Source organism: Anser cygnoides, chromosome 3 (genome assembly GCF_040182565.1).
Source record: "Anser cygnoides isolate HZ-2024a breed goose chromosome 3, Taihu_goose_T2T_genome, whole genome shotgun sequence".
NCBI lineage: Eukaryota > Metazoa > Chordata > Aves > Anseriformes > Anatidae > Anser > Anser cygnoides.
The window spans coordinates 107,841,051-107,864,362 of record NC_089875.1 but is presented as its reverse complement, the minus strand read 5'-3'; the positions used below and the strand labels follow the sequence as shown (position 1 = coordinate 107,864,362).

The 23,312-nt window shown below is 36.8% G+C and overlaps 1 protein-coding gene across 5 annotated transcripts in view; it reads right to left on the bottom strand.

Annotated features, from left to right (window-relative positions):
* GREB1 (growth regulating estrogen receptor binding 1) overlaps positions 1-23,312 on the bottom strand; it is a 96,505-nt gene that overhangs the window by 8,274 nt on the left and 64,919 nt on the right. For 3 of the 5 annotated variants that reach the window (XM_013172634.3, XM_066994940.1, XM_013172635.3), the window contains 13 exons: positions 23,124-23,260; positions 21,449-21,788; positions 19,852-19,967; positions 18,938-19,137; positions 17,134-17,223; positions 15,131-15,759; positions 8,454-8,556; positions 7,576-7,734; positions 5,652-5,794; positions 4,661-4,822; positions 2,802-3,006; positions 1,591-1,765; positions 402-620 (listed from right to left, as the gene is read on the bottom strand). In XM_013172634.3, coding sequence (XP_013028088.2) covers positions 402-620; positions 1,591-1,765; positions 2,802-3,006; positions 4,661-4,822; positions 5,652-5,794; positions 7,576-7,734; positions 8,454-8,556; positions 15,131-15,759; positions 17,134-17,223; positions 18,938-19,137; positions 19,852-19,967; positions 21,449-21,788; positions 23,124-23,260 — 2,678 coding nt within the window. Of the gene's footprint in view, positions 1-401; positions 621-1,590; positions 1,766-2,801; positions 3,007-4,660; positions 4,823-5,651; positions 5,795-7,575; positions 7,735-8,453; positions 8,557-12,005; positions 12,199-15,130; positions 15,760-17,133; positions 17,224-18,937; positions 19,138-19,851; positions 19,968-21,448; positions 21,789-23,123; positions 23,261-23,312 lie in introns of those variants that run through there. The other 2 variants (XM_013172639.3, XM_013172640.3) reach the window with 2 other exon arrangements.

Sequence of the window (23,312 nt, the reverse complement as noted above, 5' to 3'; positions counted from 1 at the left end):
AAAGAAATTTGTCCTTTGTTGTGTTCTGTGTTGTGCTGCTCAGCATAAAAAGCCCAACTATACCTCAGTTCCATGTCAGAACAAGACTTGGCTATGTACCATCCAGACATATGGTGTTTACCAGAAGGCTGCTTGAACTAGACAACTGGTGGACTTGCACTACAGGGCACACTGCTGAATGCATTTTCTCTGTGATTCAGATATGACTGCTTATTTGAAACTATGGAGATTCATGTCCTTTTCGAACTGATGGTAATTTGGGAAGGATTTGAACCTTCAATAAGAAAAAGAAAATTTGTTTGCTTCCTATTAACAATTTCCCCAAAAAGCCAACACGAGCATTTGTAAAACTTCCTTTATTTGGTTCATTGTCTTTTGAAAGATGCTATTTATTCACTTACCTGTTCTGATTGTACTGTACATTCTGTGTCAGATCAACATTTAGCATAATGAAATCATGTACATGGCAACAGGAGAAAGGCTCCTTGATCTCAGTACTGTTTGCTTTACTGGACCATTTCCTCATCCCAATTAACGCATAGTGAGTGACATTGGGAGTTGCTTCAATATGTTGCAGAATTTGCTTCAAGGAAACATTCCTTTCAGTCCATGTATAGTCACTATAGTAATTAGGAAAATGTGTTAAAGTACACAGAGAATAATCAGAATTTTAGTTATGTGAACAACAGTTCTGAACAGTCAAAAGTAGTTATGAGCATCAGGTAGGTAACTTCAGTGTTGTCTTTCTTTATTACAATGTTTCACCTCTCACTCCAGGATAGAGTGAAAACTTACAATTAACTAATACTTATGCACTGGGGACTGATATACTAGGTCTGAAATTTATCTTAGATCTTTCAAAATATTTACTCAGGTTTGTAAACTTTTCAAGTTACCTGGATAATATTCCAAATGACCACTCGAGGGTTGCTGGCTTTGTGCCAGCAACTCGAGAGCAAAGCATGAGATCCTCCTAGCTTGCCACTCAAGTCCATAAATACCAAAGCTTTTGCTGACTTTAGTTCTCTTTCAAGGTTTGCTATAAATCCCGAATAACATTGTTATGTATGGGAGTAGACAGAAATATCTAGTACAAATAATGTTCTAAAGCAATGAGAACAAAAACACTTGTTTGGGGATTTGGGGAAATAATGAAAGAGACACACAGACTGGGACTGACAAATGAGCTAGGGAAAATTAGATGCCCAATTTTCACAAAAATGTCTTTTAGCTTCCTTGGAAAAATCTGACAAAAATGTACATTTGAATGCCTTTGTTTTCCCAGTCTGTCATGGATTGTTTAAAGAAGTTGAAATTTTCAGTCCAAGTTATTCTAGTTTGAACCAGAGTCACACTATACAGCAAAGGCTGCAAGGCACTTAAATCCTCAGGGGACAGGAATGAAAAACAGGCACTAAACAGTGTGCTATGCAAAGCCAGATATCTAAGGAAAACATTTCTTTCATTAGGCAAATATTATTCCGTGCTAGTACAGGGTAAAAGAAGTATATCAAACATGTGAGTTCAAAACTGATATGCAGTGAAAGCTTAAAAGAGATCAGCTGAAAAAGCCTGTGTTCCTCTATTTACCTTTTCCTGTCTCCTGAACAATCAACTTCTACTGCATTCCACATAACACAGGAGTCATCTGAAATGACAATGAAAGGCCAAATATCCTGGGGTTTTATCCCCAGCTCCTCCTGCCGATTTCGTTCTAACTCCAAGTTATGATAAGATAACTCTTTAATGAGGAAGTGTGCAGCACCTGAAACCAAGGACATAAACCATAAGATGAAAAGTAGGGACAGAAATTGTTTGCTTTTATCTTGGAAATTTCTTAAAGGGAACATTTCTGCACCCCAGGGTATGACTCACTCTGAAGGTTTTAACACCCTGACACTCCCTGGGGCCAATCTCCCATGTCACTTGCTTTAAGTGACTTACAGGACCCCACTGGGAAGCATGCAAAAGGAAGCCTTGACTTCTGTAGTAAAGATTTGTTAATGTCTTAAGGGTTTAGTCACCAATTCTTTTAACTTAACAGATATTTGCCTCCACTATCATATCTTAGTGCGAACATCTAGAAATGATTAACTGAACAACACAGGAACAATTTCCCTTGACTGTCTACTTTGAATGTTTGTCACTGCTGCTGTCTACAACTTGTTCCAGAACTAAAGCGAGGTGCTGAATATTTCACAGGTGTTATATTAACAGAATCTACCTAAGACATGTACATAATCTGCATGCTTACTAATCTTCTCCCATCTCTGTTCTCCCCCACACACATATGAGACTGTAGTAGAGGGCTTCCAGCCTCACAAATTCACATGATCCACTTCTGTGAGATCCTGTAGTTCCCTCCTCTACCAACAAGCCTGAGCACAATTCAGTTGAAAAAACAGAAGCATGTAGTGATATTTGAGGCTCCCCTTGCTACCTGAGATATCCACACAGAACTAGCAGCGACACAGGCTTCTGGAAATAGCACACAATTTACTTAAAAAAAAAAAAAAAAAAAGAGGAGGTAACTCCATCTGAATTAACCACCTTCATTTCCATTTAAAATCAGTAGTGAAAAGTAAATATTTCTATGATATGATTCATCTAGCTTGTTCTAGGTGACCAGGATTAAGTGAATGGCACCTGAGACTGTGACACATTGTCTTCAAAGAGAATCCAGGTCACCAGATCAGATATGGTAGCTACCAGGTGTATATCTACATTTCACTGATGAATAACACCACCTCAAGGGCCCAAATCATGTGTTCTCATTTGTTAGAACTTTTGGCTATACTTACCTACTCCTGCACTATTGAAAATGCTTGGAAGAACAAGCATGATGTGGTTGGGCCAGTACTTCTTATATATGGCCATTTCATATTCCTTGACAACTAAAACGTGCAAGTGACTGGCTCCATCCATTGCATGGTATAAATTGAAAAGTCCATGTTCGTGACGCCCAGTGGTGGGAGTAAAAGTGGGGCTTTTTATGTAATCTTCATTCTGTAAATAAATAGAAATGTGAGTTTCTGCATTAAGCTGGATGATGTTTAAACAAGGAGAAACAAATCTGTCAGTAGAGTCAGATTCAGTGACTCTACATTGCTACATTTTAAATTAGCTTAATAGGAAAATAAGCACGAGTTGGAAAAAAGAAAACTCTATGAGCTTCTTTGACTGGTGAGAGTGTGGTGGACAGGACAGTCTTGCTAAAAACTTGACCTTCCAAATGCACATGGACCTCAAGGCTAGATCTGGTAAAGGACTCAGGTCCATATGACATAAGATGGTAAGAAACATCTTAGTCCAAAACTGCAATAAAAGTCTTATGACTGGCTATCATCCAAACTTGAATGCATTTAAACTCACTAGGTACCTTCGAGTCTTATAGTACAGCTCCTAAGAGGCCTGTTTCTACAGACTTCCAGGACTATTCCAGTCAGGGCAACTGATTTCAGCCTGGTCCCTACTAAGACCATTAAGGACGCAGAATGAATGTGTGCCTCTTCACAGAGACTCTCCAAAGCCCTCACAATTAAGCAGACCAGATTTAAAACTGCCAAAGTATAACATGGTGGGTTTGATGCCCATGGAGTTCTACAAAGGGGAAATTAAAACACATTGAGAAAAAAAAAATTGTAAGGGTTTCATAATCTAGATTTATATCTCATAGCACTTTTCAAGCTTGCAGAAAGACGGAAGGCACCATTTTGGAGAAGATGAACAAAGAAGCAAAGAAAGAATAAACAGTTTTGGCAAACTCTTAGAGCAAGCCACTAGCAGAAGCAAGAAAAGAATCCACAAGGACCCAATGCACAGTTCCAATTACCTAGCCAAGCACAAGCTTACTGAACTTTCATCCTCACATTGTACAGTTGCTGCTGGGTTGCTGGTTGGGGTCTCCCATTTCAATCTTGAGCTGGGCATAAATGTCCAAACTGGGAGGTCATATTGATTGATTATCGTTTATTGGAAGAAGCTTATTTTCTCAAAGATAGAAGTGCTACTGCTTACTATTGTTCCACAAATTGTTCCAATAATCCAGGCAGTGTGGCCTGAACCATTCAGAGCTTCACCATAAGCATAGATATTAGGAGTCTCTGTAAAGGCCAGCGTTCAAGATTGTATAGCCTATCAGATGGATGATCATATAAAGTGTTTTCTGCAAGAGCGCCCTGCAATTCTTTGTACAGTTTTAAAGCCATGACAAAGATTCTTTGAAAGCCTTGCTCTTTTATGAAACCATTTGAGCATTTATGCAAAATAAGATAGATAATCTACTGTCATCTTCTACAACAAAATAAATGTTTCCTTACAGTAAACAGTTTGACAAAAGAAACCATGTCTCTGAGGCTCATTGCTGAAACCATTCTCACTTTAACATCTTAAACTCATAACCAAAGAACTTTTGCCCCAGATTAAGAACGTATGTACTGAAGGATCAGCCTTGGCAATGAGCAAAAGAAAAAATTTATTAGCGGTTTGACAGCTTTGCTTCATGTCTCCCTTTCTGGCAGAAAATACAAGCTTGGTGTCAGGACATCCTTATTATCTCTTGATAGCAGGACCAGAAGTGTAAAGAATCCTAATTCAACAAATTTAAAAATTGGTCATGTTGCTCTCCCACACACAGACATAAATATAATAATCCATCTACCTTATCTGTGACTAGCGGTAGTCTCATGCTTTCCAATTGTCTTCCTGGCTGGCTAAAAACAAAATGATGTTCCTTTGACTTTGGAATGATAAAATGCAGCTGGATTTCTTCTCCCAGCATGGAATAGGAAAAGGCAAATGCGTGCAGAGTGGATTCATAAAGCTGAGAATGGAAAAAAAAAAAAAAAGATAATTCCAGTGGTTAGAGTCAAACATCTCCTACAAGGTCTTGCTGTGGTTAATACACATTCATAATATTACAAAAAGCATAACAATCACTTACTGTATTGCACTATATTTTACCTAATGATTCACTATGTGTTAAGCATATGATTATGATATATTACACTGATGATATTACCCCTATGATATATTACACTGAGAAAAAAAAGAAGAAAAAAAAAGTTGTGGCTCCCTCTTTTGAAACCATTGTTTCAGCTTTGTATGCAGACAGTACCGATACTTACACGCCACTTGCTGCTTTCAGAAATGCTATCTGACACATAAAAAACAGTGTTAGCATCGCTAATACATTCTTCCTCACATTCTAATAGTCAGGAAATTGGAGAGTCACACCGAGCAATAACAACCTATATGCCATTTACAAAATACTCTATACTGCAGTACTGCAGTTTCAGAAGTAACATCTTTTGTGGTAACTCAGATCAAAACGTAAGGAAGTCCCAGTGTGAAAAGTTTACTGGGAGAGCAGTTTTCACTGGTATTGTACATGTAGACTGCTCATAACAGCACTGAAATAAGTTAGTGTAAATGAGGTGAGGAACAGTCCTGTGAAGTACCCATATCTGCAGTCTGGTCAAGGCAGGCAAACCCCAAGAAATAACAAAATCTGTCGATTAGCACTTTCTTTGTTTTTAATACATAGATACAGTTTGTAAACTAATTCAGATACAGTGAATGAACACAAAACTGAGTTCGGTCTCTGTCTGTATCAGTTTTTGTTCTGATAGGTAGCATCTGGAAATCTTTACCTGGTACCTGGGATTGAAACCCATATACTGATGGCACTGTTCACAGTGATGATAGGTGTTATATGCTGCATACTTGGATAATCTCATTCTAGTTGTTTGACGGCGTGTATACACATCCTCCTGTCTCCTGCTCATTGACCTATCTATTTAAAAAAGAAACAACATAGATGTAGCATGTATTCAAGTCCAGAATGTATTCCCTTATGACAGACTGTTTCTATCATTTTATTTTCTAGGAAAAATGGCATGAGTAAATAAATGCAAACAAAATAGGAATTTATTCTGATGTGTTTTATAAATTAATGCGTACACCAAAGAGCACTACAAAGATGTATCTGCAAGTTCATGATTATGATAGTTCTGTAGAAATGTACATAAAGCTGAGGCATAAGCAAAGCTAGATTATTAAAATTATTATTGCTGCTGCTGCTATTACTGGTTGAACACTTTGAAAATTAATAAACAGTAAAAAAGGGTCTTAAGACAGACATCTGCAGTCCTGTGATGGACATCACAGTAATTAAGAGAAATGAACTCAATAAGCTTACTGATGTTGCTTTTTAACATATAACCACATTAAATAAAAAGTTTTCTTTTGTGGGAGACAGAAGAAAGATGAGATTTAATGATAACCTATGATGAGAACACCTACCTATGCAGAGTTGAGACCATGACTACATGAGCTCCATGCAGCCTTTAAATGGGAATCATTTCTGTTGAAAAGGGCTTATGTTATGTCATCTGGCCAAACACTTCATTCAAATTTTCAGCATCAGATCAGGTTGCTCTTGTCCTATCAATTTTAAAAATTACTAAGTATAGATTTTCCACAGTCTCTCTGGGCAACTTGCTCCAGAGTTTGAGCACTCTTATTCTGGAAGTATTTTTCATACTATCTGCTTGTATTTTCCCATGTTGCGCCTTGTGTCTGTTGTCGCTTGTACTTACACTGTGTATCTACATTAGTTTGTGAATACAAAATACTGAATACTGTGAATACTGTGATCACAGGGCTGGAGCCTAGACATGGCTTGCAGGAGGGTTTGTTCCGTAATTGTTTGGGGGACTGAGTGTAGGCTGACTAGGGTGTATTTGCTTCAATCTTTCTTCTTGTCCTGTAGAGGAAAGGCTTGGTATTTGCCTTTTTCCAGTCATCAGGAAACCCCAACAATTGTCATTACCTTTAAAGATGATAAACAGGAACCTTACAACAGGAGCTGGATGTTGGCCAGCTCCATTGGAATGCTTGGATGCATCCTACCCAGTCTCATGGGCTTGTGTACGTCCAGCTGGCTTATATACAGGCCATAGTAAGAGATTTGTTTCACCTGGCTGTAGACATTTTCATTTATTATTTTGCCTGTAAGCTAGATGAGTGTTACAGCCCACAGAAAGCAGCAGACACATCTAGCCTTTAATTGACCTGACCTACCTTACATGTATACTTTATCATGAGATAAATTTTACTTTAGAAGAGCTTATTTCTCATGAAAGATTTTTAAGGGAGTCCAGAGGACTAATTCACACCTGAGTACTCCAGTAATCTAGATGCATTTCACCATTTCCAAAACCTAAACTAAATAAACCTATAAACACTTTTAAGAACACAAATTCAAGTACATAACTAATGCATGTCACTACATTGCTACAAAACAAGACAATGTTATTACATAAAAACATTCAAATATACAATTCTTTTTGTGGGATCATAACTTTTTCAATGAGACACTACCCATTTAGCATTCCATAAACTATTGATAAGTTTCATACTCTGGTGTTTCATCTAACAAACTACAAATCTCTTTCCATTATTACCTAGTCAAGTGCAATTCTGATTTCATTCTGTTTAAAATCAACAGAATTATCACATTAAAACCAAACGAATACATATATGTATGCCATTCTAGATTTTTCAAATTCTAACCTTCACTGTTTATTGTCTGAAGCTTGGAACAAATCAGACTTGCATCTTCATATTTCGGGTCATGGATAGTGTAGTTAAAAGGGATCTTCTTAAATGTCTCCAAATCTGGCCACGTATCTCCAGGTTGATGGTAGCATTGATCAGGTTCTTCTTTTATGTCTATGGTATTATTGAAAAATAAAAATTCATGGAATTACAATTTTAAACATTCTTTATATTGTTATAGAAGGTTTTGTTATGCCTACAATTCTTAAATCATTTTTTTTTATTTCATCATTCTGATGAAGCAATATTATTATGCATAAAGATGTGCACCTTTGAACAAACGAACCTCATATGTCAAGAAAATTCTGGCTTTTAAATGTTTCTTTTAATTCTAAGACCTTGATAATCTTATTATAACAGTTGGTGGAATTATAATGAAAACAATGTCAAGGTCCTGGTAAGACTGATCTACCTAGATCCAGGCCTTTGCAGTCTTTCCACACCACATTTGTGAACTCTGTTGAGGAAAGATACTTTATTCCCATTAAGGAAAAGAAACCTTGCTTCAGAAATCACAGAATTAAGTCCAGTGCAGAGTTAAAGCTTACCACACCTTCTAGTGATAAGACTAGAGTAGTCAAAGAGAATGTGCAGTGAAATCAGGCCTTTTTTTGAAACAGGTAAAAAAGAGCACTAGTCCAATGAAATACTTTTCTACCCTTGTCAAGAAGATGAAGGATCTGATGAGTAAAATGGACAGTATAAAATATTTCAATAACATAAATCAATTACAAAGGTGAACAGCATCAAATATGCAGGCAAATTACTTCTTGAATTAACATAACAAATGTCTACACTTTCCAGAAGCAAATATTTTCATATCAAGAACTTACTAATGTTGATTTCTTCCTCATCATAAACATCGACTTCTGTCAGTCTGATCAGCATTCTGGACAAAATACTGAGGAACTGCAGATAGGCACCTGTTTTCCCTATCTGTAAATATATAAATCAGAAAATATGAATATATGAATATGAATATGAATATATGAATATATGAAAAACTTTCATTTTCATCTGGAAATTGCACCTGCAGTGAAACTTTTGGTGTTTGCATATCCCTATACTTGTATATTCCTAAGCAAAAATGACATGTTTAGATGTCCAACACTTCTGTGCTCTCTATGCAGGAAATTAGTTTGGAAAATGCGTTTTATATCACAGATCTAGTCTAACAAGTTAGAATTTTCTCTCTTTCTTCTGTAGTTGCTACATTGGCAGTGAACTTCTAAAAATTCATATAAACTCAAAAAATGTTCCAAAAATTGCTCCTCTATATACAAGATATCTAAAGAATTACTTCAACCCTTTCATACTTGTACAATTCATCACACTGACTGCTGTTGAAGTACACTGACTATCCTGAAGAAGTGGCATACCTCTACTGGTGAACTTGTGCAGGCCACATCCACTCCTGGAGGACCTGGTATATGTAATAATGTGTTGTTTCACCTCTTGAGCTGAAAAGACATTATTTTCCTTCCACTGTTTCCAAATTACCATTTAAAAAAAAATTTTAAAAATTACCAATTTACCATTTAAAAATTAACATTTAAAAGTTTTAAAATTATTTTAAGACTGTAGCTTTAACTTTTCTTTTTTTACCAACACAAAATATGTATTTTCTCTTCCTTACACCCAACTGTATCACTGTCCTTTTATAGTTTGTTTGTTTAGCTGAAAGGCGTAAGCCGCAGCCAGGGATTTACTCAATTAATTGCTCTGTGTCTTCCACACAAAGCTTTTGATGATAACATTAAGTAAATAATGCCATATCTAAGCAGACAGCTTTGCAAACCAATACATTTTAGCAGGGAGCAGTACATAAGGGGTTTCAATGAGCAAAAAGAGACCAGCAAACTCCTTTCATTCTCACAGGAGAATACAGAGTGAGGTTAAAATGTAGGTCCACTATGGCACATTCTCCTGATGCGACTGTCTGATTTTGGACTACATCTACATTACTGCTGAATTGAAAGTCCAGCTTTCACTGCCATTACTTTTAGGACATGTCAGAAGCATAGGGTGTTGAATTACTAAAAATAGTATTGTATTTAATATTTTCCACAAAATTAATTTTTTTATTTTTTATTTTTTCCATTTAAGGCTTTGCAGACGAAGCAAGAGCAAGTAAGCATTTATTTTGTCAAAGTTCAGTGTCTGTTGCTTTTAATAAATCAGATTGCACATGAAGCATTTTTTTGCCAAGAGTGGAAAAGGGTCCCCTGTTCCCTGCTGAGGGTTAAATAAGCCTTTCAGGTGCACTTGGTAGACCTTTGTATTAGCACACAACCCTGTGTTATCCAGGGGTAACACAGGAAAAATGTGACTTTGAATAGAGGATATTAGAGCATGGGCTATACTCAGCCCACAGACCAGATGTTACTGACTCCCAGGATAGGTTTTCATGAAAAATCCCTTAAGACTGATGAAACTCTTTCTACTGACCTTGGAATAAGGCTCTAAGGTTCACTGGAATGGCTATTTATTGATAAAGCAGACAAAGAACATTTTATCTTCCCACATCTGAGGCAAACTTGATCATAATTTGTTCTGTTAGAAAATGTTTTCTACATTTTTTCTCATGTCAGAGATTACCTTTATATGCCATTATGAACGTACTCTAAAGTGCCTCCCACCATCTTTTCACTAAGCACTGGGTGGCCTGACAGATTAAGAGCTCCCTAATTTTGAACAAATGAGAGACCAATTGTCAAAAGTACACAGCCGTAATTCCTAATCTTTTTGAAGTATATATTTAGAATTGTCAACAGATCAACAGGCTGAAAACCTTACTTTTCCCCTTTGGTAACTGTTTAAAACTTTCTCTGTACATGTATTTTTCCTTTCCCTCAGGAAACAGGTTTTCACCAATGGTTTTCAACAATGTATCTGGGGTCAGCAGGCTGCCCCTAAGTGGTACTTGGATGAAAGCTGTCAATTGTCAATTGACTCAAATATACAAAGCTGTAGGGTCACAAATTGGAAATGTTGAAAGCCACAGAACTAAAATACTACTCCCAAACTAGGAAAATACAACATATGCACTTTTGATATTCTGTGCATCACATCTCACCCAATCTCACTATCTGTCACATAAAAACTGCCTAAGACAATGCTGTGAGCTTTATGGACTGTTAGATATTTGCAGCACTGTATGGAAAATGCTGGTGGGAATGGACAGAAATCTCTCATTTTCAGGATCTTTTTTTTTGTCAGCACAGAGCTCAGGCTGAACACGACAACATTCATATTTTGATTCCACTCAGTTGCACATTTACCTGCATTTTCCTGCTGAAGAACTGAATTGCTGTAATACAGAACACTTTTCTCACTTCATTTAGAAAACAAGAAAAAAGAAAAATGACTTTTTATTGACAATCAATGTTTTCTCCAGAAGGGAAGAGCCCTGAATTCGTAGCATGCCCAGATCGGTAAATGTGCCTTTAAATTTAATAATATTGTTTTCTATGTGCACCATCTCTAGACAAAACAGAAATGCAAAAAGTGTCTTTGATTGTTTGAAAGTATGGAGTAGCTGTCAATAAACAGAGCTTCCAGATCTCTCTGAAGAGTTCTCATCTCATCTGTCACTGCCCCTCTTTTGGACCAGTTTTATGGGGCTTCTGCAAAGAGATCCTGCAAGCAGGATAAGGCACTTGGGGGCCAGACATACTCAAATAATGGAAGCCTTACACTTTTTTTTTTCTGGCTATCTGAATATGGAAGACAGAAGTATGATGAATTAGACTCCGAAGAAGAAAATCACAGAAGATTAAGAAGCAAAAAATCTCAAATCTTGACTAAACTTATGATAACCAAGGACTGTGGGTCCTGCAAAGATTTTGTTTTTTGGTTTCTATTTGTATCCTAAACACAAGGTGTGATTTGGCCTATGAGAAACTAAGAGTATGTTTACTCTGCAGTTCTTCATTCACAAAGAGTGTTGTGGGACACGAGCAAGAGGAAAGAATATGAATTCAAATTCTTCCTGCAGAAAATTCTAGAGATATGAAGGTCCATTTTTTTTTTGTGTGTCAAAGACACATAGTGCTTATGGGAGTGAAAAGTTATCCAAATATTTTGACCACTGAACTGTACTTTCCATAAATACCTATGATAAACTGAAAATAAACTGTCTAAGAACCAGAGACAGAGAGACTCCAGTCAGAGAAATTGCATGTGTGCCTCCACATTTATTCATACAAAGGACATTCAAAAGTGTTGTTGCAGCAGGTCTAACACTAATTATTTCCTTTATTTTTTTAACTTGTTCCAGACCCTGGACATCAGGACCACTGGAAGTACTTTATTACTCTTACATGTTGATAGAAAGCACCAAAAGATTTCAGTCTTCACATTTGGAGAAATATGGCAAAGGGGAAATAATTCCATAAGGCTTTTCTGTTTTAATTTCCAGGCGAGATAGTTCTTCACATGCCACAGCAGTGGTTTTCAGACTGTGGTCTGTAAACCAGAAGTGATTCATAGAAAATATGCTGATGGTCCACAGACAGCTGGTCAAATGGTGCTGGCTCTTCTCCTTGCTTCCACTTGCTATGTTCTGCTAAAAGACAGCTAACAAAAGATATATTAAATATTTCCCTAATACTTTTATTACATTAGAAGAATGGCATATAAGCCCATTGTAGTAAAGTTTTAATAAGAGTAGAGGAAATCCAAAAGGTATCTAAGTTTTTAGTGAGATCAATACTTGAAGATCCTCTTTTTCAGGATTTATCGACAGCTTATAATGCAGAAACTCCAAGCACTCAGTAAGGATTAAATATAACAAACTTGCTTTCAATTTGAAGCTACAAAAAAGAAAAACAAAATATTGGAATGATACAGTGGAAAGTCTACAACATCATTTCATTCCAAAGGATGCACTCAGACCATTGCTTAACTTCTTAGCCCACTGTTTTATTACTATTTTAATTGATGTCAAGAGGCACCTTTCAGGATCAGAATCACTTGTGTTTGAGAATTTAATCACCTGTGTGGATAGATGAAAAGTAGCCTTATGGCAGAACATTTTGACCAGCCCAGAGCAGAGGGTAAAATGTCTCTGTGAGAGAAAGGTAAGTGTACTTTACTACTGATTGCCTTGACAGTGAGAATTATAATTTTGGTTCACTAGTATGTCTAGTTTTCTTCCTGTGTCTGTTTCATGTTTTTTCATTCTAACCAACAAATTGCTTCCTGATTTTAATTTTAATAAAGTAATTTCTGTCTAATGAAGAAAATAACTACTTCCTAATTTTTGAAAAAGAACCCTAATACTTTGTCTGAGATGTTATTAATCCTCCAGTAGGTACTGTCTAATAATTGTTTTTCATTGAGAAGATGCCACAGTTTTCTGCCTATATCTCTTCATGCATTAACCGTGAGTCCATGTAACATGATAGTACTGTCGATCGCACGTGAGCAAAACTTATTTCAGTACGGAAAATTCCCCAAAAGAGAAGGGAAATTCTTATTTCTGTAAATTTTATTGTAACTACACCCTAGAAGAGATCCTGTATTGTTATACCTTAAACCAATAAACAGTCAACATATATTTACAGCTCTTTTTGAGGCTTACAGGTGTTTTTAGTACTTTGGGAGGTTAAAATACCAAAGGAAGCAAAGCTGCTTTTTCCCACCTATTGAAATTAAGATATACCCCTAAACTGTGAATTGTGACATCAGTGTGTGAATTTGTTCTGTGTCAAACATGTATATTCTTCAGAAAGAACTGGAAAATATAAATTGGATATAAATGTGAAGAGTGTCCTTCAAGAACTGATCCAACTGTATGATCTAATAAAAGACTAGGAAATAACCTGCATTGTGCAAACAGCTGGAGAAGGGATGGAATTGCATGTAAAGGAAGGGATATCAAGGGTGAAATTCACTGCTGTACAAAGGGTCTATAGGAGACATATTCCATATTTGAAAAAAAAAAAAAGGTTTCACCTGATAGCAAAAAGTGGTGATTGCCATACCCTGGTAGGGAGCCAATGAATAAGCAAGCTGCCTGTCTCATTATAATTAGTTAAACGGCATGTATCATACGTGTTAAGTAACAAATCCTTCTCATGGATGTATAGTATGCTTTCAGAAGTCTCTGAATGACTCTTCTGAGAACCTCCGGTTTGCATTTGTGACCCCAAACCAAATACTTTATGATCAAATGAATACTAAAGTGGTATTTACTTACCAGCAAATCTGGATATTTAGGGTGTCTTTGGAAATAGTATCTTTGTGGGTTTTGATGTGTATACATATAAAATTCTATCAAAATTTGTGACAGCCTGTGTTTTTCTTAGAGATGCAAATTGGTAATCTGTTCCAGAATGTATTCATTTTTGTGCTGCAGCTTTGTATGACATTTAGTTTCTTGATCATATAATTCCTCAATCTTTGGCAGGCAAAAACAGATAATTTAGATCAAAGGAATGGAGAGCATTGTAAAACTTCTCATCAGAGTACTTTCTGGAATCCTTTACACATAACAGTAACATTTGCAGGAAGCTCCAACATGAAAAGCCCATTTATGCTCTTCCTACTTTACTGAACCCTAATTTCAGATGTACAATGGAATAAAATCATTTAATAAATAGTAATATATACTTTCTTTTTGAAATGGATTGGAATAGAAGAGTGTTAAATCCGTAACTATCTTTAGATGAATTATTTTGTTTGATGTTAGAATAACAGGAAACATGGGTCTTTGCCTTATTTTGATTTATCCTTTTTGACTTCCGATGTTCACAGGATGTCTGTATGTTCTCTGTAGGCATGGGATCTCTTTCTAGCTTGGTACTCCTAGCTTGATACTCACAGCTTCATTGCTTGGTACTCCAGCAGAACATAACAGGCACAATATCAACTTTAGCGTGTAACATGCATTAAACTGAGAGACACCTTGCTCAGAGATTAGAAAATTTAGAAGACAAGGAACTTCTTAGTTCCTTGCATGGCTTCCATGCATCTTTTGAAATAAAATTTTAAAACTCTGAGTCTGCTATTCATCTGGTAAATACAGCTTTGCTAGTGAACAGGCCTTCTTGCATGTGTTATTTACAACAGCTTCTATTTCTGTCTGCCATGTGGAGGAGGCAGAGAAATACCTTAAGTGCAAACTTTCAACTATCTTTAGATTGATCATAAGAAAGTGGTTTTGTTCAGATCTTTGATCTTTATTCAAAATGTAAATGCTTATTCATCTTTAGCAAACTGAAATGATACATGCAATATATGTTCTGGGAAAACTATCTTTTAAAACATTTTAAGGGAGAGAGCCTGACAGAAAATGAACATTGCTCCAGCTTCATTGTCTTTGAACTTAGACTAACAAACAGTAAAGAAAGAAAGATTATTTTATTAGAAGGGAGTTAGGAAATAAGGAAATAAAATAAAACATAAGCAACTTACTCTTCACCAAAAAATGTTTTAAGCATGAATACTAATAACTAATATATTTTTTCAGAGAATAAAATTAAACAAAATAAATGAATGAAAATACCTTGCTCTTATTACACACCTGTGGTGGCCCACTCAGCAGCAGCCTCCTTGGGTGAAAGGTGTCCATTCTGCCCTCATTCCTATTATTGTAGTCCATATGGATTGGCTTGGGCACCGTCCATTGGCGGTAGTATAGAGACTGCTCTGTGCAAGTCATCATCTTACTCATAAGAGGACGAAAAGAACTTGCCCACATAACAGAATGATAAGGCAAAAGGGAAGATGATTTGGGAAGTCCACTGCTGTCCGTTGAAGTAATAATATCATAAACCAGTTTGGGCAGGAAAACTATGGGAGGCTGTTTTGATGCTTTGGTCATGGAGCATTGAGAGGTCTGTAGGATGAAGGAGTTCTGAGTAGGCGCAGAGGAGGAAGAGGAGGAGGAGAAAGGTGAAGAGGATGAGGAGGTGATGGAAATTTGGGCACTTCTTATGTTTTGTTTCGTATCCAGTTGTTCTGTTACCGGTGGTAAATGTTTGCTGACTGTTGTTTGTGCCCCCTTGTCTACCTTCTGCTTCTGCTTTTCATGGCTGTTTGTGTTTTCTTCAGTGCTGTTGCTTAGGTGGGGGGATTTTGCTGTATCTCCTGCTGTTACGAAAGGAGGCGATGACTCACTGCAGAATGCTGTAACTAAAAGAAAAATTTTATTTCAATACAGGGCAACAATGTCATCTAGTCAATGTCACAGTTAAACACTGAAAAATCACTTTGATATAGTGCCTGTCAAGTAACGCAACCTCACCCCTGTTCCTGCTATCTTTCACCTTAATCATACAGGAAGTATTAATGGGACTAGTTTGGAGTATCTGTCTCAATGCAGCAAGCACCTTTACAAAAACTGAATTTGCATAGGAAAGCTGTCAGTGATTGTTCTGTCCTCTCCTTCCCTCACCCATTCCCCACTTGAGTCAGGAGTTCATCAGATACCATCATCTCTCAAGACCACTACAAAATTACTTAAACTGTTGTTTAAAGGAATGCAAGAAAATAAGTACTAACAGGCCCTTACAGGAAAATAAGTACTAACAGGAGAGGAAGATTTCCTTAATCACAGGCAAATTTTGGCCACATGGACACTGTGAATTGAACAACAGCACAACTTTAAAGAAGAAAAACATATTTTGAAATTAAAGTGGTGAGAAAGTTTATAAAAATTTCTTTAAGTTGTTGTGGTGTTTTTTTTGTTTTTTTTTTTTTTTCCTTTTGTAACAACCATTGTGTCTGCAGAAAAGAAATCAGGCCAAATATGCATGTCAGCATGGTGAAAACTACAATTAGATCAAAAAGATTTTATTGTCACTGGCAAAAAACATGTTTTTAAAAAGCTGCATGACATCGCAACTCCTATATAGTTATGGTACAATTTATATTCTGCACTTCACTCAACTCTCCTAATATTATCTGCATTAAAAGCATGCAAAGAAATTTATCAGACAAAAAGCCCTAGTAGTTCTCAACACTGCCTCATGCTTTCTATGTCAATTTGCCGATTAAAAAGGAAATAAAGATTAAAAAATGATCCACCTCTAAAGAAGCTTCCAAACAGAGCAAAATTAATGACTGAACATTGCAGAGCAAAACCAAAAATATAAAAACACAAACAAGACTGAGCGTGCTTTTTCTCCCACAGATTTTCAAAAGATTTTTTAAAAATTTGAGGCATGTTTTCTTGTTCATAGGCTGTCGTAGCTTCAGTGAGCACAGTCAGCCATTGCAGTACTAACTCAGGTTTCATGCCTCAGTGTCCCACATTAAAAAATGTGCCTTTTTAGGTACTCCACCCTATGATTACTTTTCAAGCAAGAAAATATTTTATTTCTTATAGTTCAAAAGTCTGATTCTTAAAGGTGTTTTTTTTTTTAAGTTGTCTTTAGTGGCACCATTAAAATAGGCCTTGCCAAAAGTTGAATGATTTATTACTTTAATTCTTTCTCTAACAAGATGATTAAAATGTCTCTTTAATATCCTAACAATAACTTAACAAAGATAATCTTAAGGTCTTACTAGAAGCCTTTGAAGAGAGAGATGAAGATGCAGAGTCATGGGAATGAGATCTTTCTCTTTTCATAGGACTTCTCTTTTCTGAAGCAGAACCTGTTTCAGGAATGGTAGCAGGGGAAAGCAAAAACAAAACATAATTTCAGTAAGCCTGTGAGGAGTTACGGCTACATTACTGAAGCAGCAAAAAGCACACAAGTTTGTCTGGATTTTGTCCTCATCCTGACATGGTTTACAATGTGGAGAGTATCTGGTCCTGCCGTGCAGTTGTGGATCAGCCTGTGGTCTAATCTAACTACGCTGAGCTGCAATAGCCTCACAAAATCAGTTCTGCTGCCAGGAGTTGGCAATTTCCAGGCATGTCTCAACCATGTCTTATCTTTCAAACCCATGCCTTACTTTCGTCACAAATCTAGTGTCAGGGAAGCCAACTGCCAATGACCTCCATTTTGTCAGTACGTTATGAAATTACCTTCTACCCCTTACGTTACAGCTCTACGGACAAATTACATCTCAGGTTTTGGTAATGACAGTCTATATTTAGACAGCCACCAAGAATATTTGCTTGAGGTTCATAGCTTAGGCTTCTATGTCAAAATGCTTGTTTCTGTACAATTTTACCTTAATAAACAGAGACATAAGCACTGCTGTATGTCTATCATCTTAGCCGCTCTGAATTGAGCTCTTGAGGAGCATACCATAGTTAATGGACTAGGCAAACAGCCTTACAACTTAGATACCTAACTTCAGTGCACCCTTGACTCAGATCACGTACAGTCTTGGCTTTCTTCAACTAAATGGGCAGAGGTATTCATCCCACTTAAAGCAGGCTTCTGTTGTAGACAGTTGGAGTATGACCATAGGTATTTCATTCCTACATCAAAAGTATTTGTTTGATTAAAGTAAATATTTCTGTTCTGCTTGTTCTGCTCTCTTTGCTATCAATGAATAACAGTTCAATAAATGAACAGTAACAAGTTCCTCTTCCTCCTCATTAGTTAAAAAAAAAAAAAAAAAAAAAAGGAAATGAAATCAAGCAGTTTGAGATTTACCTAACTTACAGGAATTAAAATTCCTTGTTTTCCCCACTTGTAAGGTACAACAAACAGTAAAGAAAAAAATATTAAGAAATTAATAGTATCTCATAACATCCATCAATTCTCACCCAAATAAAAAATACATTTTCTGGGTAAATCACTGTATATTTACATATGTGTATGTTATTAATTGTTCTCTTAAAAACTGATAAACTCGCCAACTCTACCATTTCAATTTGGATTCATGGACAGCACTCAGGAGTACTCAAGGAGCACTCTGAAGTTGCTACATTCAGATATTTTTTCTAGCCATGATGTTTAATTCTTTACAAACTTGAGACTATTCAGCTTGACTTTGAACAGTTCCCTTGGGGGGAATCTTCAACACTGTCAGTATGCAAGGATAGGTTAGGCAGGATCAGTGAGGGAGTTTTGGTGGAGATGTCCCTGTTGCAAAGTCACTGCTTCCCAGATGGCAAAGCACAGAGAGGAAAAAAAAGAGAGGACAGAACCAATTAGCAGAGAAATAATACATGCAGAAGCATGACTGTGACAGATTAAAATGCCTCAGCAGCAGCACTCTCTGGGCAAGAAGCAAGGAAGGGTGAGAGAACAGTGGTTAACTAAGATAAAGCAAAAGAGAGGAGCAGAGGTAACTCAGTAAAGCTAACTCACTGGCTAACCTTTACTGACTAGATATCACACGTAATTTTGTATTTTCTAATACAACTCAATCATTTTACAGCTTCTTTTATTATTACTACTAGCAATACCTTCTGTTGCTATTTCTTCATCTTCGTTATCAGTGCTGCTTAGTTTCTCTGGGTCACTTTCTAACACATCGTTCACAACTGCTTTCTCTGTGTGAACTTCTGAGCTCACAAAGTATGCTGCCAAACCAAGTTCTTGCTCCAAGGTTGTCCTTACCAAAGAAGATGAATTTATTAAACGTAGGTCACAGTATCTCAGTGATCTGGAGAGAAACAGATGGGGTAATATGAAAATTCACTGTAATCTACTTTATTTCTTTTCCAGATGCAGCCAAAGGGGAAACTTTTTTAATGATCTACTTAAACTATGGTTGAGATAGAGCACAGTATATCTTTGGTGCTTAATAGGTTTACCACTATGGTGTGCAGTTTTATTATTCTTAATCCAGTTAAGCAGCTTAACTTAATGTTCAGTGCACTGAACATTACCATCAGCACAAGAAAAAGGGTATCATGTGGGTTCTAAGCCTAACACACAGAATGGGATTCATTTGAACATACAAAAACATGTAGTGCTATTTTGGTGGCCCCAGAACATCCTGTCTGCCTTCCAGCTTCAACTCCAGAAGGCATGGATCTCTCCATATGTCCTGTAACACATATGCCAGCATCCTGCAGATGTCTCATCTACCTTTTGGTGTCTGAAGTCGCTATAGATTTTTATTTATTTATTTTTAATATACCCTTACTCTCTCCTGTATAGTGGGACAACTCTCATAACACTTTTTTCATATCTTTCTATAAGCAGGGAATTATTATTAATAATAAGCTTCTTGTATTTGTGATATAAAAATGGAAAAGCAACATCTTGACACTGAAATCTGTTTTCTTCTCCCACAAGCATTTAAACAGTTAATTTTTAGACATTTTTAAAGCAATGGATAAAAAACTTCCACTAAGAAAATACCAGATCTTACCGTGGCAAAGACTCCCCCTGTGGATCCATACCACTAAATATTAATATGCAAGGCAAACCCTCCAACTCCAAATAGGTCCGTGGCTTCCAATCTACATCTTCAATTTTCTGCCAGACCTGCATAAGAGATGCTGTTGGACATACTGATACGGCACAGATAAAAATACATTTTATCATTCATTATATGAATCAATTTGTACGTGGATAGAAGGTCCACCAAGGTAAGCCACATAGCAGAGCCAATTTCAACACAGGTAGATTTCACAGTTTCTAAAGAGTTTCAGGTAGCAGTCTGACTGTTATAAGCGTGAGGAGATTGGGACAGTATGTTCTGGTCTGAAAAGTCTCCTTGACTCCCATCTGCACACTGCTGAGGCTAGAGCATACACAGATAGAGTGGATATAGTGCATGAGACAATGAAGATGAGGATGAGCTTCAGGGGATAGAAGAAAACAGACTTTCTTCTTATGGCAGATAAAGTATGGGTGTCTGAGTCCAAGGAGGGAAATGAGTTAGGAATGAAACCTTTTGACCTTAGCATAATAGCAGGAAGCTGAAAATGTTGAACATGCATATACCACTTAATATCCCCTGAAGACTCCTGCTCTTCACCAAAGTTGTCAGTTCTCCTGGTGACTTCATGAGAAGTTCAATAATTAGATTTATGATTTGAATCTTTAGCATCAGGCTATAAAACTTTACTGACATCAGTCAGTAAATTTTGCTGTGAGACTGACTTACAGATAAGGAATACACAGCAGAAGCAACAGTAAGACAATTCGGCTTCTGACGTTTGTACATTTACCACTGTTTTGCATGTCTGTGAAGACAAACAGGATGTGATTCAGAATTAATACTAGTTTTGTTGTTGTTGTTGTTGTTTGTTTGTTTTTCAGAAAAAGTTACAAATAGCAGAACAAGATTAGAATTAGGCCCTGGATCTCTAATGACTTTGTTTAACGTATCACATTAGGCACGGTACATACACTCTTGCTTTGGTGATCAGATGTTGGCAATCTTATGAAGAGCAAGAAAATATCAGAGGTTTTTATTACACAGATGACCCAAGACTCTAGACCTAAAGCATATAAATGAATCCATGAAACAACACATGGTCCAGAAAACATAAAGCAAGTCCTGAGCTGTGAATATCAGGGTGTTCTAGGACCCATAGCTGGCATCACTGATTTGGTGCCTTCATGCCATCTGCTGGTGAGAATAAACCTCAACGGGTCACTGATGAAAATGTTTTTAAACTACAATAACTTTGTGAGAAAACAGTGACAATTTTGTTTGGCTGTTTTCCCTATTGTTATAAATAAAAGCAGTTCAGGTGTTTGGGAGGGTTACTGCTGGAAGCCAAGTTCTAGATATATGAGTTAATATTCAACCGGGTAACCAGAACATAACCAGAGGAAGGAGAGTAAAGGAATCACAGATTATATATCTAAAAGATAAACCTCATGCTCCTTACAGTAGTTTTGAGTTTTACAAATAAGAACCACACTTCAGCTTACAACCATAACTCTCACCAATAAAGTCTCCCCACCTACCCATCTAATGAAACTTCCCACTCATATTTCATTCTGCAAGTTACCTTTAGTTGCTCCACAAAGTGCTTCCCTATTGTGATTCCAGAATTAGGATTTCCCAAGATTATTTCAAAGTTATCTTCAAGGGCTAGTCTTTCCCTTACATTATACAGACGTTCATATGCCACTGCAGCCAGCGGGGTACATGGAATTCTCAACACTACCATGAGGCCATGACCACTAGGACATTGTCTTGAAGAGTTTATTAGGTTTTGGGTGATTTCCAGAGTTTCAACTGAGGTGTAATTCTTCATCTGAGAAAGACCACACACTGCCATCATAGCTGCAGAGTAGTGTTGTATGAGGACAAAAGTCCTTATCACTGCACTGTGTAATCTGGGAAACCTGAAATAAATGGCGAATTAAATAGTGAAGTATTAAAGACTAAAGTGAAAAAGCTAATGTTCTCCATAATATAGTAAACTTAGGATTTCCTCCTGTAAAGAATCCTTCATATTTACTGTACAACAGACTCTCACCAAAGTGCAATTTGATAGTTTTTGCAATACATCATTACACAATCAGAACTGATGTTGTCTCTCTATTTCTCAGTACAGATTTAATAAGCAAAGAGTTCAGTAATGTTACATCACTTCAAGTAAACAATACTTTACTGCTGTTACAAAATTTATCACAGAATATTTGCTAATGCACTCAGTAATACCATCGATCAAAATAAAGGCATTTGTCAATGAGAACAGTATTCTTCATGATGTGTTATCCTTAGGTGTTTTTTTTCTCTTGTTTTCTTACTAAAGCCCCAGACTTGTTTCCAATAGGCTCAATATATAGGCAACTTTCAATGAGCACTCTGTATTTCTGAGCCCAGGTACACCCTGTCTCAATCCCCACTCTACAGCAGGGAGAAACATGGACACGTAAGAGCTTCCTGTGCTCTGGTTTTCATAGCAAGGAAACCTGAGTGCGCAGTACAAAGTGATACTATGGCTTGCTCAGAAATGCACCTGATGTGTGTGATCAGATCTCCACAGCACCCGGTAGCAAGCCCCAGAAGCTGTGTTGACATTTTCTGTCTGTCAGTTACCAATATGAATTCACAAGATTCTACTTGTCCTGACTTTCTTGTCACAGATCCCAAAGAGTTTATTCACAGTTGTATGCATTCATGTGCAGTGATTCTAGACTTGTTTTGCAAGGACCAAGGAAACTTAACTGTTGATGTCTTTTCAAACTGTGATGATGCCATGAAGCTTTTTACCACTGATTTAAATGCACAAAACATAGTGAAATATCTCCTTCTCTTTGTGGTCCATTTATGCAGTATACACAAATAATACACAACAAAATCAGCCAGAGTCAGCAAGGGATAATACTGGACAACAGTGAGAATGCATCTGAAATTATTATAATAATCTGATAATGTAATTTCAGATTATTGTAATATAGAAGTAACTACTAGTCCCATCCAAGTACACACATTAAAACAGGCTGAACAATGTGCATGTTCATGGTAAGAGGCAGCCTAGACTAGTTAGATTACAGGCCAAACATATGCAAAAAAAGATTAAAGAAAATATGAACAAGTGAAATGCCCTTGTATACACAGTTGATTTGTGGAACAGCGAGAAAAAAGAAAGAAAGGTTTCTAGCTAGTAACTCAAGACACTAGAAAAATACACTTCCTAAATTTCCATTGTTAAACCAAGGAGTGTACTGTACCTCTTTCCCAAAGCCATGACCATTGCTTCAAAAGAGCTGTCGTACCGAAGCAGTGGAATACTATGGCCAGAAAGAGTGGATTCAATGAACTCTGACAGTCCAAAGTATTTCTTGTTCTCATGGTATAAATCTACACCCTAAAACAAAGGAAGCAATACCAATTTAAAACTAGCAATTATTAATGTACAA